We start from the raw sequence: 18,292 nt of genomic DNA, 5'->3' as shown, positions 1-18,292 counted from the left end.
GTCGTGGCCGTGATGGCAGAAGGTAGCAGTCCTGCGGCGGGAGTCAGCAAGGCAGCACGCGGCAGGATCTCCAGGCTGCCTGCAAGGTATTCTCCTGGGGTGGTTTCCGGGACTTCCAAGGTCACCAGGAGCCCGGGGGGGGGGGGGGGGGGGGATCTCTCCATCCCCCCCTTCAAAGTGGAGCCTGGCCTGTATTCACCCTCGGCAGGGGCCTGGGCAGCCTGCATGCCATGGGTTCCAGCTGGTGGGCGGGGCCACCGAACAGCATGGTGCCATTTCCCAGGACACTGTTGGGAGACCAGCTGTGGACACTGTTCCCCTAGTGGCTCTGCACGAGCTGAGGGGGGGCAAAGAGGGGGGGGCCTTGCAGGGACAGGATGGTGACCGACTTTGGGTGGGAAAGCAGTGGCGGTCCCCTCAGCAGCTCTGCACGTGGTGGTGGCAGGGGAGGAGAAGGAGACGCATAGCGACAAGGGGTCAACGGAGCCCACTGCAAGGACTGACATCGCGAGGATCGCAGATTCAGCGAAAATGTGAGGTGCATGTATGCTTTGAGGGCCCGTTAGGAGCGCACTTGAAACAGGAGGTATGGGACAAAATTTGCAAAGGGGAATATGTGGACATTTTCTCCTTGTTACCTTTGGAAAAGTTTAGTTTAGAGGAAAAGGAGATACCGATTTATCCCGTGGATGTTTGCCAATTGGCTGCTGGCGTTCGCCATTATGGATAGCCTCATAGGCGAGAAGAACCCAGAGAATTGCTCAGTGTTTTGTTATATGGATGCCATCAGAGAAGCATGGCTGCGTTACGACGAGCAGTTCCTTCAATGCAGGGCAGTCCGGCCCGCTCTTTGGTGGGACCATAAAGACATTAGCCTCTGGATGAGGCTTATGGCGTCGGCATGGGCTCCACCTCAGTTATTTCAAGGGGGGCGGGGGGTAGCCACTCCTCGGGACAGCCGGCAATTTAACGAGGGCTCGTGCAAGTTTGGTGGAACGTGCAAATTTAAGCATGAGTGCTCAGGGTGTGGGGGGAGCCCATACACTCACCAGGCGTTTCAAGAAGGGAAAGCGTGCCGGAGAGCCTACTCACAAGAGGGATGACTCCGATGATGTGAGAAGGACGCACCCTTTCCCAAGTAGGGACCCGCATAGGGCCGCGGCGGGTTTGATCTGTGGGTTTTAGACCGGGGTTCAAAATTCCATGTGCATTGAGGGTGGTGCCACCGATGGCAAAAAAAAAAAAAAAAAAATTGAAGCTGCGTTACAGCACCCAGAAGTGGGGGGGTATGGGGTTTGAGTTTAAACCGCTTTCCGACTTAGTGATGTCCCTGTTGGGGGTTGTTCCCAAAAAAGAGCCAAATAAGTTTTGGCTGATACACCACCTGTCTTTCCCTAAAGGGGGCTCGGTGAACGATTTCATTGACCCGAGGCCTGTACGGTGTCATACATCGTTTGACGCAGCCGTATGGTGGGTCAGGCAATACGGCCAGGGGGCCTTGATGGCGAAATTGGATATAGAGTCAGCTTTTAAGCTCCTTTCCGTTACACCTGAGAGTTTTCGGTTACTGGATTGCTGCTGTCAGGAAAAATTTTATGTGGACAAGTGTTTGCCCATGGGTTGTTCCATATCCTGTGCGATGTTTGATGCGTTCAGTTCCTTTTTAGAGAGTGGATGGTTAGGGACATGGCAGGGATAGATTCCGGCATCCATTATTTGGATGACTTCTTGTACGTAGGCCCCCCCCTTCTTCCAATGTGTGCGATTTTGCTATCCACATTGCAGGTTCAGAGTGCCTTTGGCAACCCGAGAAAACAGAGGGTCCATGGACGGAGCAGAGTTTCCTCGGTATTGTGATTGACTCCATGGCTATGGAGTGCAGGCTACCAAAGGAGAAGTTAAGGGACTTGCAGAAGGAGATTAGGGAGATCCACGGTTTGAAAAAGGTTCAGCTGCGTGCGTTGCAATCGTTGGGGGGGGGGGGGGGGGGGGGAAGTTAACCTTCGCATGCAGGATCATTCCCATGGGCAGGATTTTCTGTTGGCCCCTACGCATTTCATTTGGCTGAACAAGGATCACCGGGAGGATCTGAAGGTAGGATATCAATTCCTCTTGGTATTGAATGGCAAGTCGGTGTGGATGTCGGGCATGGTGAGCAATTTGTTACGGAGCGTCTTTTTCAAGGGCAGTGGAGCGTGGAACCCTGGCCGCGGTCCTGGGTGGAGGCTGGTTTCCTTGGGAATTTGGTACTACTGGAACTATTCCCAGGGGTGTTGGCATTGGAATTGTGGGGGCAGGCCTGCCGGAATTTGAAATTGCGATAATATGGGAGTGGTGCAAGTTATCAATAGCATGTCAGCATCTTCACAACCTGTCATATGGTTAATGCGACAGTTGGTGTTGCGTTGCTTGCAATTTAATGTTTCTCTATGCAGTGCATATACCGGGGGTGGACAATACTTTAGCTGATTCTCTGTCACTTCCAGTGGGACAAGTTCAGGGCTCTGGCACCGGAGGAAGGAGTCCCTTGCCTGGGCTGGATTTGGGAGCCGACATCGCCATGGGATGGATCCAGCGGTCAGTGAGTGGGTCCACATGGTCGGCATATGTAGAGGTATGGATGGAGTGGTCAGCCTTGGTGCAGGAGGCGGGCGGGGGGGGGGGGGGGGGGGGGGACAGGGCATCAGTGCAGCTGTTTATGCTGTATTTTGTCTCCAGGAACATGGAGGCGGGGAGCTCGATCTCGATTGAAAAGATGGCGGGCTTGGCATTTTGGTTTAAGTTATGGGGGGGGGGGGGAGGTAGATTGGACGAAGGACTTTTGGGTTAAGCAGGCTTTGAAGAGTTACCGGAAGGAACACAGGTGTAAGGATACAGGGCGGCCAGTGACTTTTTTGAATCTGGTGGCCATACACGCTCAGTTTTTGCTGGACTTTGAGGCGTTCAGCATTGGGGAACCGGTTGGTGGGATGTTGGTACAGGATGTGCAGGTTTCGGCGGGTAAGGCGTCGTTGAGGTTGAGAAAGTCCAAAACGGATCAGAAGGGGCGAGGGGTGTTGGTGTGGTTATACGTGTTGCCGGGCTGTGCAGTTTGCCCAGTACAGGCAGTTGAGGCTTTTCTGAAGGTTAGACCGGGCACGGGGTGGGCCTTTTCTAGTGCATGCAGATGGGTCCCATTAATCAAAAAAATTTCAATTTGTTGTGGTTTTCCGGAAATGTCTGGGGAGGGTAGGCTTGGATAGTTCTGCATAAACTTCACACTCCTTCCACATTGGGGCGGCCATGGAGGCCACCAGGTGCCGTTTGGATGAGGTGGCTGTGCAACGGATGGGGAGGTATTTGGCCTCATTTGGTTTTGGAATTAAAAAAAAAAAAAAAAAAAAAATTTAAGAAATGAGTGTGTTTCTGACTGTGTAAAAGTTAGGGGGGGGGGGGGGGGTCATTCTTGTGGTTGGTTATGGGAATAGGGTCTGACGGGAATCACGTTTTTCATTTCAGATGGAGGGCCTCCACGTCTTGTCTGGATTCTTGGGCACTCGTATGTGTTGGGGTGCCAGGAGAGGGGGGATGAGAGACCGGACGGGAGGCAATTGGGGATCTCCAGGAGAGAAGCGTAAATAAAAGGTGTCTGGGGAGGCCAGGAATGATGTGGGGCAGGGTGGTCCCAGAAGTGGAAAGGTACGCTGGGTTAGACATACCACCAGACGTGTTAGTCATCCACGCGGGTGGTAGTGATTTGGGAGTGAGGACGGTCAGGGATCTGATCATGGATATAAAGTCGGACTTCGTCTAATTGCGTTTGGCAGTCCCGAAGACACTGCTGCTGTGGTCTGACATGGTAGCGAGGACGGCATGGCGGATGACCCGGTCTGTAGACATGCTTAATAAAGCCAGGATGGTGGGGAGGTTTTTGGCCCGGGAAGAGGGTTTGGTCATCTGCCATAGGGTACTAGAGACGAACGTGGGCCTCTACTTGAGGGATGGGGGTATTGACCTTTGGGCCCTGGGACTTAAGGAATGCAGGTGGCCCTGAGGGTGTGGAGGGGCCCTCAAAGTTGATGTTTCATCCTATGGCGTTATTTGTTGGTCAGTGACGGTAGCAGTAATGGATGTGGAAAAAGGGGTGGGGGGGCTCATTGGTAGTATGGCCCCTCCGGTGTATTAAATCAAAAAGTTTGATGAATACTTGGTGGTTACACTGCAGGAAAGGGGGGTTGTCTGAGCAGTACAGCTGGATGCCTATGATGTTTGGTAAATAGTCCTACAGTGTACTGGTGAGATACAGTGGAAAAAGGAGGTAGCTCCGTCACCGACCAATAAATTGGGTTGAAACATGTTTCTCGTATGTATGTATAAGGTTATTTGGAGTTTTACTTCAATTGTTAAAGGCTGTTATGGCTATTATACTCCATAAGAATGGTGTGGTCTCATTTAAGGTAAAGAAAAGGGGAAAGGAGTATAAGGGGCTGTAATAGAAAAGTGGGGATATCTGGGCTACACTGTCAGGTAAACTTGCCTCAGTGTGTGCGCAATCATTGTTATGCTGTAGTTTTCTGACCCACCCTGAATTAAACAAATCCAGTACAGCTAAAGACTATCTGGTCAGTTTTGGCACTGTACTTTGGTGTAGCCAAATTACACAATCCTCTCCAGTTTACAGGCTGGGGAAGTGATAGGCCTTTATGGACTGAGTGTGGATTGCAGACTGCAGTTTTAACACTCCCTTTGACTCACTACAGTTGATCACACAAAGGCAAAAGCTCTCTTTTTTTATGTAAAAAAGATAGGATTATTGGTTCTCCCTGTTTTCACAAGAGTGCAAAGGTAATGGCAGATTCTCCTACCTGCACACAATATAGCGGATAACATTATCATGGCAGACTATGATCTCATAGCTTTCATCCTTCTGTTCATAGTCAGCACGATGAATGAAGCTTCTGAAAGCAGATTCTATACGTGGTCCATCAGCAAAATACTGGAGGGGAGGAGAGATTCAGGATTAGCACAATTAAAGTGATAGCAAAGTCTTACACAGGTAAACACCTACTCTGTACAATGGTATTGCACAAAGCAGCGCATTTGGTTCCTCCTGGGGCACTTTGCAGGCAGTACATTGCAGGCACTTTTTTTTGCAAAGCGCTATTGAAACAGCCACTCCCAAGGCTTTCACACTGGAGCGGTGCGCTTGCAGGATGGTCAAAAAAGTCCTGCAAGCCGTATTTTTTGGAGCTGTGTATTTACTGCTCCTAAAGCACCCCTTCCCATAGAAAACAATGGGGCAGCGCTGCAAACTATTACTGCAGCAGCGCTGCAAACTATTACTGCAGCAGCACTTTGTGGGTGGTTTTAACCCTTTTGGTTGCTAGCAGGGGTTAAAACTGCCCGCTAGCGGCCAAATAGCGCTGCTTTACTGCCAGCAACACCCCAGTGTGAAAGTAGCCTTTTTACAAGAATACCTCAGATTCAGATTGAAATTCAGAAGGGACCAGCCATTTTGATTAGTGTGTGGCTGCCTCCACAACAAAATTTGAGACAGGTTGGAAAATGCTCTTGACCACTAAGTAATTCAGACAGAAAAACATGAGAATGTCATTTTCTCCCTAGTCTTAAACACTTCAATACAGGGCACTTAAACACCTTCCTGCCCAGACCAATTTTGAGCTTTCAGCGCTGTTGCACTTTGAGTGACAATTGCGCGGTCATGCTACACTGTACCCAAATGAAATTTTTATAATTTTTTTCCCCACAAAGCTTTCTTTTGGTGGTATTTGATCACCTCTGGTTTTTATTTTTTGCTTAATAAAAAAAAAAGAAAAAAAAAATCTTTCAAAACTTTGCAAGTAAGTTTTCTCCTTCACTGATGGGGTTACACAGACGGGCATGGGTAGGTGGCACAGATGGGCACTGATAGGCAGCATTGTATTATATACTGTACTAATGGATGCCAATCATTGCCATCCATTGTGGCACTGACTAAAATCCCTGGTGGTCTATCTTGTCCTGGGCATCCCTAGTGGTCTAGTGTGGGCATCCTGGGGGGGGGGGGGGGGGGGGGTTGAGCATCGATCAGCGCAGAGCCCCCCCCTGTCAGAAGAGCAGATGGTCGGCTCTCCTCTACTCGCGTCTGACAGAAGCGAGTGAGGAAAAGCCGATCACTGGCTCTTCCTATTTACACTGATCAGCCGTGATTGGACACGTCATGAAGTCGGTCAGGATTTTGAAACCACTTTGCCGCCGTCATTTTGTTACAGGGCGGGTGGCAAGTGGTTAAAGGGGCATGTCGGCCCCCCACTGTAGCTGCTAACTTTTAATAAGGACACTTACCTGTCCAGCGAGCCTGTGATGTTACGCCCACCCACTGCCAGTTTTTCCTACTGTGCGAGTCGCATGGGGCTTTGTGAATGGCACACACACACACATCCCAGAAGGCAACGGGGCCACTTGCCGAAAAGTGGCAAGGCAGATTAGGAAGACTGCCTAGCAACAGGAGTTTCCGGCAAGAAAAAAAAAAAAAAGTTTAATAGTGAAGGCTATTTTAGGGTGGCCCTCCACTTTAAGTTAATGACACCTAGCAGGGATGAGCTAAAAGACCCCTGGTTTGGATCAGAGCTTGTGAACAGGCAAAAATAAAATAAATCCATGCGAACACGGCTTGTATGCAATTTGTCATAAGTGTTGGCCATGCATAAAAAGTTTAGGGGTCCCACCCAAAATCCAGGCCCTTATTTGAGCATGCAACCTGGCAGGCTGGGGGGAGGGGAGGGGTTGGGATGAGTCCAGTGTAGGCGTCAGTGTGATGTGAGTAGTGCAGGAAGTAGGAGTCAGGTGGATTAGTGTATGTGTCAGGAGGTCAGTGTAGGGGTCAGATAGGTCACATGTGTAGCAAGAGCAGGGTAAAGTGGAGTCGGGCGCATCGGCGGCAAAGGTCGGCGTCAAAGATCCTTGCACCAGCCCCGCCTACTAGCTAGGGATAATTCCAGCAAAGATTCAGGCTTCATATATTGAACCTACCTAGAGTGGGAAGTCTGTCATAGGCAATTGAGTCTCACTGCAGGCAAGTCAGAGACACAGACCAGTATGAGCAAAGTGGGATGAGAGGTTGAACCACTGACAAAGCATATCAAATTCCATGTACGCTACAAGTTAGTAACAACCCGTCTCGTTTGCCTGAAGGTAAAGTGCCAATTTGTTCCAGAATTAAAACAATTTCATAAGCTACAGGACGTGTGCTGTCAATCTGTAGCCTCCTAGCTCTGCAATTAATGGTCAGCCTCTGGGGCAATTTAGTTTTTAAAAATTAAATTAGTTCTCCACACAAGTACATAGCTCCCACGCAAAGCAAAATATTCTTACAAGTCCATAATGACTAGCTGTACAGTGAAGAGATTTCACAGGACTCACCACAACATCTGGTTTCCAGTGCTTGCTTGGTGGTTCTGGTTTAATGGGATCCCCTTCTCTTAGCAAGTCAGAACCAATACATTTCACACCTGTAAGAAAACAAGACAATTGACTGTCCATCAATATGGATGTACCAACTGACTACCAGCATATCCCAAATCTGATGCATGTACACAATTGCCATTATCACTTGCAGTGTGCGCTGTGTGGAAATGCAGTTAGCTGGCACTTTGTTTACATAGCGTGTGGGCATTTAGAATGCCATGACAGCTTAATGTTCATATATTAGGCTACCCATTGAAATTCACCTGAGCTAGAGATGAGCCTCCAGAAGAGGGGGTAGACTAGTTATAACTTGTCAAAAAATATATGACCAAGCCACCCAAACCACTCCACTGATGTTTCTTCCAACCCCCCCTGTGGGTTAGCCTGCAGGGCTTCCAAGCAGCCCCTATTGGGATTTGTGGTACAAAACCATTGCACAAGAAAAAAAAAAAAAAAAAAAAAAAAAAAAAAAAAAAAAAAAAACTATAAATAAACCCCACACTAAGCAATCTATATACCGTGGATGAAAATACTCCAATAATTCTCTTTGCTACACCCTTGTGTGCCAGTTTTCCCAGGTAGTGCCACCCCCAGTGCTTTCTTCTGCTGCACAGATACAGGCAGCTTCCAGTTTAGGCCTGAATAAAAAGGGCATACTGCACAAGTGAAGTTTAGACACCAAGTCTCCCTGACCATGTCTTAAGCCACACTGTTCTATAGGTCATCTACTGTAAAAGCCCAGTATAGAGGAAAAACCATCAACATCAAGGGCAGGTTAGGAGTGAAAAACTGTTTACCAGTTACTCCTAGGCTACATTAGGAACATTTTTGTTGCACACAGATATCAGGAGAAAGGCACTGGCTAAGGTGTTGTGGGAATTAAAGCCAGAGCCAACTGGAAGTGGAGATAGAAAGGTTCCCAAGGCTCAGATATTTGAACTGATGTCAAGTCAGTCACTTCATACATACCAACCAGATGCTGGCCAATTATTTCTGATGTCTCTTGGGCCCTTTGCAGTGTAGAGTAGTTCATCTCATTATATGTGTAACCCAAATTAGCAAGGCGCTGACCAGTTAAATTAGCCTGCTCACGACCTAGAATATGAAGAAAATTCTGTTAATTCCAGTGCCTTAACGATTAATGGGGCGTGTGGGAGGTTGTCCAAGTAAATCTTGTTTACAGAAAGATATTGAAATACAGTGCAAGAGAGAAATCCCAGAGCCAAAAGACATTTCCATGTGGACTGCCTTCCTCAAAATGCGAGATCCCTAGATTTCCCCAAGATCTCACCGGAAGGCCCATAATCTTTAACAGGGCATTGCAGGGAGAAGCCAGAGTGTAAGGCAAGAATAATTTCCCCAATTCTCGAATTGCAATTTTGTTATGCAAATTAATTTCAGCTTGTCAAGTCTGCTTTAAGGCCCCATGTAAACTGGGCATCAAGTCCCTGTGCACAAGGCATCCATCCCAGTTGCTGGCAGCCTTTTTATACTAGGAAAGGCTGACCACTGGACAATGCATCAAATGCCATTAACATTTTGTGCAGTATGCACTCAGGGGCAACTGCCTGAAGCACAGGGCAGAAAAGCAAATAAATATATTTTGATAGGCTAGATAAGATATTTTGAATCCCAAACCAATTATACCTCTACTAATTGAGCCAGTGTAAGTGTAATATGACAACTTTCCTAAGCCCTGTGTCTGAAACTAGCACCAACATGAAAGTGGGAAGGGTATAGCTAGAAATAGACCCAGTACCATACAGCAAGGGTGGACATGGGAGAGAAGAAGACCAGTCATAGTAAAGATGTAATGACCAGAAACTACCACAAAAGTAATTAAAAAAAAATAAAAAAAATAAAGTTACATGGCGTAGGGGCTGAAAACTCCCTGGCCAAATTTTTTTTTTTTTTTTTTTTTATGTAAAATTTGGCCAGGGAGTTTTCAGCCCCTACGCCATGTAACTTTATTTTTTTTATTTTTTTTTTTTTTTTTTTTTATGTAAAAACACAAGTTAGGAGTCCTTTAGGTGGACAGGGATAGAATATGGAGCTCTGCCCATCTTAGAATGCTTCCTGCTAGGCCTGGAAGAACTCTGCTTCTGGTGCCCCTGTGTTTATGTTGGCTACCACTGTGGTATTGTCTGACAGGATCTGTATATGCAGTCCCTGAACTTTGGCAAACATCAGTAAGGCCATTTCTTTGCCTTTACTTCCTCCAATTTGGAGGACCTTACTGCTTCTCTTGTGGACCACGAGCCCACACCCCAGGTGCTGGCAGCCATTGTTAATTTTACTTACCGTATATACTCGAGTACAAGCTGAGATTTTCAGCCTCTTTTTTGAGGCTGAAAGTGCCCCCCTCGGCTTATACTCGAGTCATCGCCGTCTGCCTGCCCGATCAGCGTGTCGAGCAGACAGACGGCAGCCATTCTACTATTCAAAAGCCATGCCTCCCTCTCTGTGATAGGCGGAACACTCAATTTCCCAGCAGTCAGTGTTCCGCCTATCACGGACATCCGCTCATTCTCATACTATGGACGAGGATGAGAGGATGTCCGTGATAGGCGGAACACTGACTGCTGGGAAATTGAGTGTTCCGCCTATCACAGAGAGGGAGGCGCGGCTTTTGAACACAGGAATGGCCGCCGTCTGCCAGGAGGAGAGAGTGGCACACAGAGGCTGCAGATTGGCACAGGTAGGCAGGGATGGACGGACAGTACAGCACAGCGACGGACGGGACACAGGGACGTCTCACCCTCGGCTTATACACGAGTCAATAAGTTTCCCAGTTTTTTTGGGGTAAATTGGGGGCCTCGGCTTATACTCGGGTCGGCCTATACTCGAGTATATACGGTAATGTTTGCTTATTGAATGGACTGGAGACGTATGGCCTTGAGTCTCCCAGACCTGCGTACATGCAGTTGTGCAGGGAGAGCATCTTTTCCCTCCATCCCCAAGGTAGCATGGATTACTTTCAAGAGTCCAACCTCTTCTAGTGGAGCAAGGGAAGCATCCTGGGAGATGGGACCACCACTTTTTAGGGAAGCCCCTTGGGATTCTGAAGATTGCTGCAGAGCCCTAGGTTCCCCTATGGTTTGGCCTAAAGCAGGGATCTCAAACTAGTGGCCCGCTAGTTGTTGCAAAACTACAAGTCCCATCATGCCTCTGCCTGTGGGAGTCATGTTTGTAACAGTCAGCCTTGCAATGGCTCATGGGAATTGTAGTTTCACAGCAGCTGGAGGGCCACCAGTTTGAGACCCCTGACCTAAAGGCCATTTTCAATAATGGAAACACTTCTGTATACACTGCCCTTTATCTCAAGCTTATCTAGTAAATTTGTGCAAATTTCCCTTAATTGCGAACACAAATATTAACTCAATACAGGGACCTATGAACAGGTTAACACAATATCTTATGTGTCAAATCTCTCCCTTCTGCCTCAACTCGCAGGCCAGCAATCCTACACAGTATGAAAAATACTATATAAACATTATCTTCAATTAGGATGACTCCCTTTATTTTCTCTCTAATTGCAAGAAACTGCTAAAGTGAGAAAGGGTATTACTTGAAACCCAGATATCTTCAGCTAGCCTATTTTATGTTGTAAATAAAGTAATCCAAAATTGCAAGGTGCAGCAAAGCCAAGTTTATCCTGGTAGTACAGCTTCCTTATTTTATAATCCCTAAACTAGTCATCCAATATGGCTAGTGAAATCAGTAATGTGTACTGAGCATAGGCATCTGCTTGCTGTGTCTGTTAGAGAGTTTAACTTGTGGAACTACAAGTACCACCAGCTAGAGTGTGGGTATGTAGCAGCAGTGTTATTGACTAAAATATGGGCTATGCCTGCTCACCACTCCAAATCTCAGATGGATTAGATAAGTGCAGAAGACTCCAGCCAGAACTCTTTGCTCTGGAAAATTCAGCCACCACACTGCAGCTCACTGGAATCGGAATTGAAGCCGCCTCTGGATGACCTGAAACACCCTCTGGTCCACTGCACTGAAGTGATGCTGTCCACAGAGATCCCTCTAGGTATAGCCGTCTGGCTCCCAGCTGGGCAGGCCACAAATAGTCAAACTCCCTGACTGGTCTCCTGCTGGCAAAGTCAAAACTGTCCAGAGAGGCTGATCTAGGCTGCGCCAGCCTTTATATCCTCCCAGCAGTCTGTTCGGTGCACTTAGCATTCTGTTCCTTGTAGTTCAGATCAGTCCTGCTGGAAGAGTCACTTCAGCATTCTGAACTAAATGTCCCATGATGCTTTGCTCTACATCTTCACACAGGAAGGGAGGAAATTCAAAGAGTCCAGCAGACACCATAGTGAGCCGACCCCACATTAACACAGAAAGAGTCCATAACTTATAAGCATAATGCTCACCATGGCTACACATTAAAATGCATACCTGTATTGTTAACAGGACACGACATGTTTGCATTAACCTGCATTGTGAACAGAGTTTAATATTGATTGCACCCTGGGCAAACATTTTTCTTTGGGCCCCCCAGCTTACCCCTCCGAATAAGTAGTTTCCTGTAGCAGATCAGGCTAATGATTGGTTGCCAGAGGCTACAGCATCTCAGTGCTCACTGGCTGGATGCTAGAGGTTACAGCACACCGATTAGTTGATTGCTAGAAGGTACTGCACTTTGTCACTGCTAACCAATTGGTTGCTAGAGGTTACATACTTACTGCTCACTCGTGGTTACTGTGCATCATTACCATTTATTGGTTGCTAGGGGTTATAGCACATCCATACAGCTCATTGATGTGTTGCTAAATGTTATAGCACATCTCCCCACTGCCTGTACACCATAGACTGGGAAGGTGAGGTGACCCACCAATAGACTGTCACTGAATGCCTAGAACTTGCCATTAGTAGAGAGCAGAGTACACACAACCATGAAGGTTAAATAAAATTAGTGCAGGTAGGAACAGTCTAATGTGAGCAGAATCTGCAGTGACAGGTTGCCAGAAATAAGTGACTAATCATGCTGCCTGCAGTAGAGCATTGTTGGAGTGCTCCATGTACACAAACCTACGTTACCGGTATTTCTATAAACCTTCCAGGATGGCACACCTGAGAGATGAGGGTTCCTCCCTATAGGAACCACAATCATTTGACAGTTTTGTTAAAGTCCCCACCCTTCCCCTTGATCCTCAGTATGTAATAAAATAATCCTGAACTGGTTCCCAAGGAGCATTGCTCTACACATGTACTTACCACCTAGCGTTTAGCTAATCTTTTCCCCCCCCCTCCACATAGGGCGGGAAGTAGGCCTGCCATCCTGGAAGGTTCATAGAAATACTGTTACTGGCAAGTCCAACATAGGTTTTCTCCTATCACCTTCCAGGACAGCATACCCGAGAGGATAAACAGTTAACCACAGGCCTACTTTAGGGTGGGACCTCTGCCTGCAAGGTCTTTCTGCCAAATGTCAGGCTTTGACCTGAATTTTTTTTTACCTCCACTCTTTAGTGTGTGATGAAGGTATCCTAGCTGGATCATGCAACTGATCTGCAGGTCTGCTCCACCTACGTCCCTGCCTTTTCAGATGCAGGATCTAGGTGGCATGGGCTCTTAAAGATAAATTCTGAGAGCCTGTGAATTTTGTAAGTTAGAAAATTTGAGAAAAAAAAAAAAAAACACTGAGCTACTATTTAACAGAGGAATTAGAGCAGCTAACACTCAAGCAACCAAAGCTAAACAAAAAATGATGAAAGACTAGTGTAGCGCTAAACATTATGTACACAAGTGTAAATACAAGTATGATACAGCACTGCACAATGTGATAAAATTTACATAAAAGTGCAAAACAATATATGAGAGTGGACAAAGTGAAGGACTTGGTTCGCCTATATAGGAAATGGTCTGCATAAGCCCAAATTTGCAGGTGAATGTTCCTGTAGGATAATGCCAAACAAAGAAATCTGGGAAAGCGATGCCAACAATGGGGGGCTAGGACTAGTAGTCTAGTCACATCAACCAGAAAAAAACAAAACAAAAAAAAAACCCTAGTTAGACCTTCCGGTAACGGTATTTCTACGAGTCTTTCAGGACAGCACCTGGAGAGAGTGCAGCTCCACCCACTTTCCCAGGAAACACTGAAGATCACTTTAAAGACCGGACACTTCCACCATGGCCTCAGTTGTTCATAGAGTACCTCCAGCCATGCTGAAATTAAATAAGCAGAACATAATAACACCACATTTTTCAAATACAATCTAGGGTGGGTCATCAGCGCTGTCCTGAAAGGCTCGTAGAAATACCGCTACTGGTAGGTCTAACTAGGGTTTTCTCCCTTTGTCTTTCAGGACAGCACCTAGAGATAAGAGTACTTACTCTAGAGTGGGACCACCGCCTGCAGAACCTTTTTTGCCAAACGCTTGGTCTGAAGCTGAAAGCAGGTCCAACCTGTAGTGGCGGGTGAAGGTGGAGAAGCTTGTCCACGTAGCCGCTTTACAGATTCGATGAGGCCCCTGCTCTTTCCGCCCAGGATGTTGCTACTGCCTGAGTAGAATGGGCGACAACACCTGCAGGGGGCTTTACTCCTGATGCACTATAGGCTTCCCCAATAGCCATTCGTAGCCACCTAGCTATAGTATTTTTGGACGCACTATAGCCCTTCCGTGGTCCTGAGAATGCAATGAAAAGAGTTTGACTTCCTAAACTCACTTGTGATCTCTAGATAGTGTAATAGGCACCTTCTTACATCTAGGCTATGAAAAGATTTCTCCTTAGCGTTTGAAGGTGAAGGACAAAAAAGGTAGGTAGAACTATTTCCTGCGTCTTAAGGAAGGCTGTTGAGACTTGGTAGGAAATCCGGGTCAGTTTCAAGAACCACCCGGTCCGGGAATATGTAACAGAAAGGCTCCACTATTGATAAGGCTTGTAATTCGCTTACTCTTCTAGCAGATGTAATAGCCACTAAAAGGACTAACTTAAAGCGGGATTCCACCCTAAAGTGGAACCTCCGCTGATCGGAACCCCCCCCCCCCCTCCGGTGTCACAATTGACACCTTTCAGGGGGGGAGGGGGGGGGTGGAGATACCTGTCAAAGACAGGTATTTTCACCCACTTACGGGCATAGACTCCCACGGGAGTCTACGCCATTTCCTGCCCTGCCGTGCTGTCTGCTGGGACACACACGGGTCCCAGTGACAGCGCGGAGATTTCCTATTGCGTGGCGCAGCTCACGCATGCGCAGTAGGGAACCGGGAAGTGAAGCCGATTCGCTTTACTTCCTGATTCCCTCACCTCGAATGGCGGCGGCAGCCCGAGCGGTCGATCGGCATCGCTGGAACCCGGGACAGGTGAGTGTCCATTTATTAAAAGTCAGCAGCTGTAGTATTTATAGCTGCTGGCTTTTATTTTTTTTTTGGGCGGAATCCCTCTTTAAGCAACCACAACCTGATAGTCGCTCCTACTGGGGGGTTCAAAAGGTTCCTTGGTCAATGCCTGTAGAACCAAAGACAGGTCCCATTTAGGGAAAAACTTAAATGGTACAGGCCTAGCTCTGGCCAATGCCTTAAAAAAAAAAAAAAAAAAAAAAAAAATAAGCGGTTCTTGAGATAACCGTCTCTCAAGGAAAACCGATAAAGCAGCCACCTGTGTCTTCAGGGTACTGGCTGCAAACCCTAGTTCCATACCCTCATGAAGAAATTCGAGAACCGAAAGCATCTCCTGAGGAGGCAATTCCTTTGATAGGCACCAGGAGTTAAAACGTTTCCACGTTTTAAAATAAATTGACCTAGTAGTACCTTTTCTACTTCCTAAGGCCCCTTTCTTACGGGATGTATCAGTAATGATCCGCTCGCTCAGCAGGGATCGCTCCGTTGTCCCCGCTGAGCTGGCTGTGGACAGGGCGGTCTCCGCACACTGTGCGGGGACCGCCCTGTCAGCTCTCCTCTATGGGGATCGGATGAGCACGGACCGTCTGTCCGTGTTCATCCGATCCGCTCTGCAGACGGATAGAAAAATAGGATTTTTCTCCGTCTGCAGAATCGAACAGTAGCGGAGGCGGACGAAATCGGGTGTCTGCGGATGTTCATCCACAGACACCCGCTATCCCATAGGGATGAATGTATGCCCGTATTTCATCCGCAAATGGATGGATGAAATACGGACATATCGTCCGCATGTGTGAAAGGGGCCTAAGAGGGTTGTGATGAGCTTATCAGATAACCCCTTTTTAAGATTTGCTCCTCAGTAACCACCCGGTTAAGTTGAGTTGCCCGATGTTCGGATGCTGAAGAGGTCCCTGGGTTAGGTGATCCCTTCGAAACGGAAGAACCCAGTGGGGTCCCACCGCCATCCTCTGTATGGTAGCAAACCATGTCCTTTTGGGCCAAAAGGGGGCCACTAAAATCAGACTTGTGGATTCCCCCTGCAATTTCTTTAGAACCAAATGGATCATTTGAAAAGGGGGGGGGGGGGGGGAAGCGTAGCACAGGCAGAAATCCCATGGGTGTGCTAGGGTATCCAGTCCCCTTGCCTGTTTAAAGAGAAGAAGGCCCTCACTTTGGTGTTGCTCCGTGACGCGAATGGATCTGAGGCAGACCCCCATCTCACTGTCAGATCCTGAAAAACTTTGGGGTTCAGACTCCATTCTGATTCCCAAATTTTTTCCCTGCTCAGAAAATCCGCTACAACATTCAGGTCCCTTTTAGGTGTACTGCTGATATGGACCTCAGGTTGCCTTCTGCCCATGACAGAATCCGGCTGGCCAAGGATAACAGCACCCTGCTCCTTGTGCACCCCCTGCCGTGTTATATAGGATACAGCTGTGGCGTTGTCGGCTAAGATCTGGATATGGAGACCTTGAACCACTTCCTTGAAGGCCCATAGTCCGAGCAGAATGGCCCAGAGTTCCCTCCAATTGGAGGATCTCCTGGCCTCCCTGACTGGCCAGCTCTACTGGGCCATCTGCCCTTCCAGGTGGGCACACCAAGGAGCTTGCATCTGTAGTCAGCCTCCGGTCTACCGGAAAACACCAAAGTAGACCCCTGTCTAGATTTTGAGTGATTCCTCCACCAGAGCTTTCTCTGGACCCGAGGGGGCATCCTGAATTGTTTCTCCAGGGACTCCCTGTAGGACCAATTCAGGCAATATTGCCTGTTGGAGCCCCCTTGCATGCAGGCGTGCCCACTGTACTGCAGGGATGAATGCTGTGAGGAGGCCCAAAACAGACATGGCTGCCCTGACAGAAATAGGCAGGTTTGTCTGTCCTCTTCACAGCACTCTGAACTTTTTCTATTTTCTCTACTGGGAGAAAAATCTTTTCCTGTCTGGAGTTGATGGTGTACCCCAGGAACTTTATCGACTGGGATGCAATCATGCTTGATTTTTCCCTGTTTATCAGCCATCCGAGACCCTCTAAGTGTCTTACCGTCTTTCCCAGGTCCCTCTCCAATAGATGTTTTGTATTGGCAAAAATTAAAAAGGTCGTCCAAGTATGGAACGATTGATATACCTTCTACTCTGAGGGGGGCTAGGGCCTCTGCTACGATCGGTCTATCCTCATCTGAGGATATTTACAAAGAACGGGAGAGCTCTGAACTGGAGATGCATCACCGAGCCTCCCGTCCTGAGCGCAAACCTCAGATATTTCTGTGAAGCTATGGCCATCGGCACATGGAGATATGCATCTTAAGTCTATGGATGCCATAAAACAGTTTGGCATCAGAAGACTCTTCACCGAGAAGATTGTATCCATCCTGAATCTTTTGTATCTGATCGATTTGTTTAAAATCTTCAGAATCAATCTGAATTTGCCCGATGGTTTCCTTACAAGGAAAATGTGTGAGTAACAGCCCAGCCCCATCTCCTTGTGGGGGGGGGGGGGGGGGGGGGGAGAAACACACATGATCACCTTTTGCTGCATCAGTTCCCGTAGAATAGAGATCATGGCTATTTCTCGGTCCTGAGGAGCCTGGGTTACATAAAACTGTGCGGGGGGGGGGGGGGGGGGGAGCGAATTCCAGCCTGTAACCCTCTATTGTTTTTAGGATGAACAGACTGTTTTCCACTGCGGAAAAAAGGCCTGTAACCTTGCTCCCACAGTTGGAAGACAGTCACTGGCTTTTTGGGTTCGGGGTAGGGGGGCAGAATAACACTCCCGACTTGCCCCTTCCCCTCTGAGGCTTCCAGGGCCTCCTATATCCTGTCTTTGGTCTGAGGTTTTTCGAAAAGCACGAAAATTTTTAGTGCTCTGGGGAATCACCTTTTTAACAGGAAAAACCCTTCTTGTCAGCCGTTCGGTCCAGAATGGCTTCAAGGTCAGGGCCGAACACCAAATCTCCCTCGAACGGAAGACCGCATAATTTGTCTTTTGAGGCAGTATCCCCTGTCCATGTCTTCACCCATAAGGCCCTACGGGCTGAGATTATCAGGGCTGAGGACCTGGCTGACATCTTAATTGACTCCGCCAAGGCATCTGCCATATACCCCACTGCTTTTGAGAGAACAGGCAAGGTATCGAGCAGGTCCTTTCTAGGCGTTCTTGCCTCGATATGGTCTTTTAACTGTTCTAGCCAGTGCTCCAAATTTCTGGCTACTACAGTTGAAGCCATTGCTGACTTGAGGTTTGCCAATGTTGAGTCCCAAGCCTTCCTTAGGAGGGAATCAGCTCTTTTGTCCATGGGATCCTTGAGGATACCCATGTCCTCAAACGCAAGATCTGTATTCCTTGAGATCTGAGAAAAGGCCGCGTCGAGCTTAGGTTTCTTGTTCCATACCTGAGAGCTATCATCAAAGGGAAACCTGCGTTTGAGGGACCTGGAAAAGAAAGGAGCCCTCTCAGGGTCTCTCCATTCCTTTTTTGATAGTTTTGGATAGGAACTTA

At 47.8% G+C, this 18,292-nt stretch overlaps 1 protein-coding gene across 1 annotated transcript in view; it reads right to left on the bottom strand.

The window, feature by feature from the left end:
• LOC143939977 (serine/threonine-protein phosphatase PGAM5, mitochondrial-like) overlaps positions 1 to 18,292 on the bottom strand; it is a 41,142-nt gene that overhangs the window by 10,441 nt on the left and 12,409 nt on the right. Inside the window, exons 3-5 of the mRNA XM_077461064.1 lie at positions 8,416 to 8,541; positions 7,402 to 7,490; positions 4,845 to 4,975 (exon numbers count right to left, since the gene is read on the bottom strand). Coding sequence (XP_077317190.1) covers positions 4,845 to 4,975; positions 7,402 to 7,490; positions 8,416 to 8,541 — 346 coding nt within the window. The remainder of the gene's footprint in view (positions 1 to 4,844; positions 4,976 to 7,401; positions 7,491 to 8,415; positions 8,542 to 18,292) is intronic.

This window comes from Lithobates pipiens, unplaced genomic scaffold (genome assembly GCF_037356315.1).
Source record: "Lithobates pipiens isolate NorthernLeopardFrog02 unplaced genomic scaffold, aLitPip1_a1.2 Scaffold_3, whole genome shotgun sequence".
Classification (NCBI taxonomy): domain Eukaryota; kingdom Metazoa; phylum Chordata; class Amphibia; order Anura; family Ranidae; genus Lithobates; species Lithobates pipiens.
Note: the sequence above shows the minus strand (reverse complement) of the source record. Positions and strands in the feature narration are given on the sequence as shown.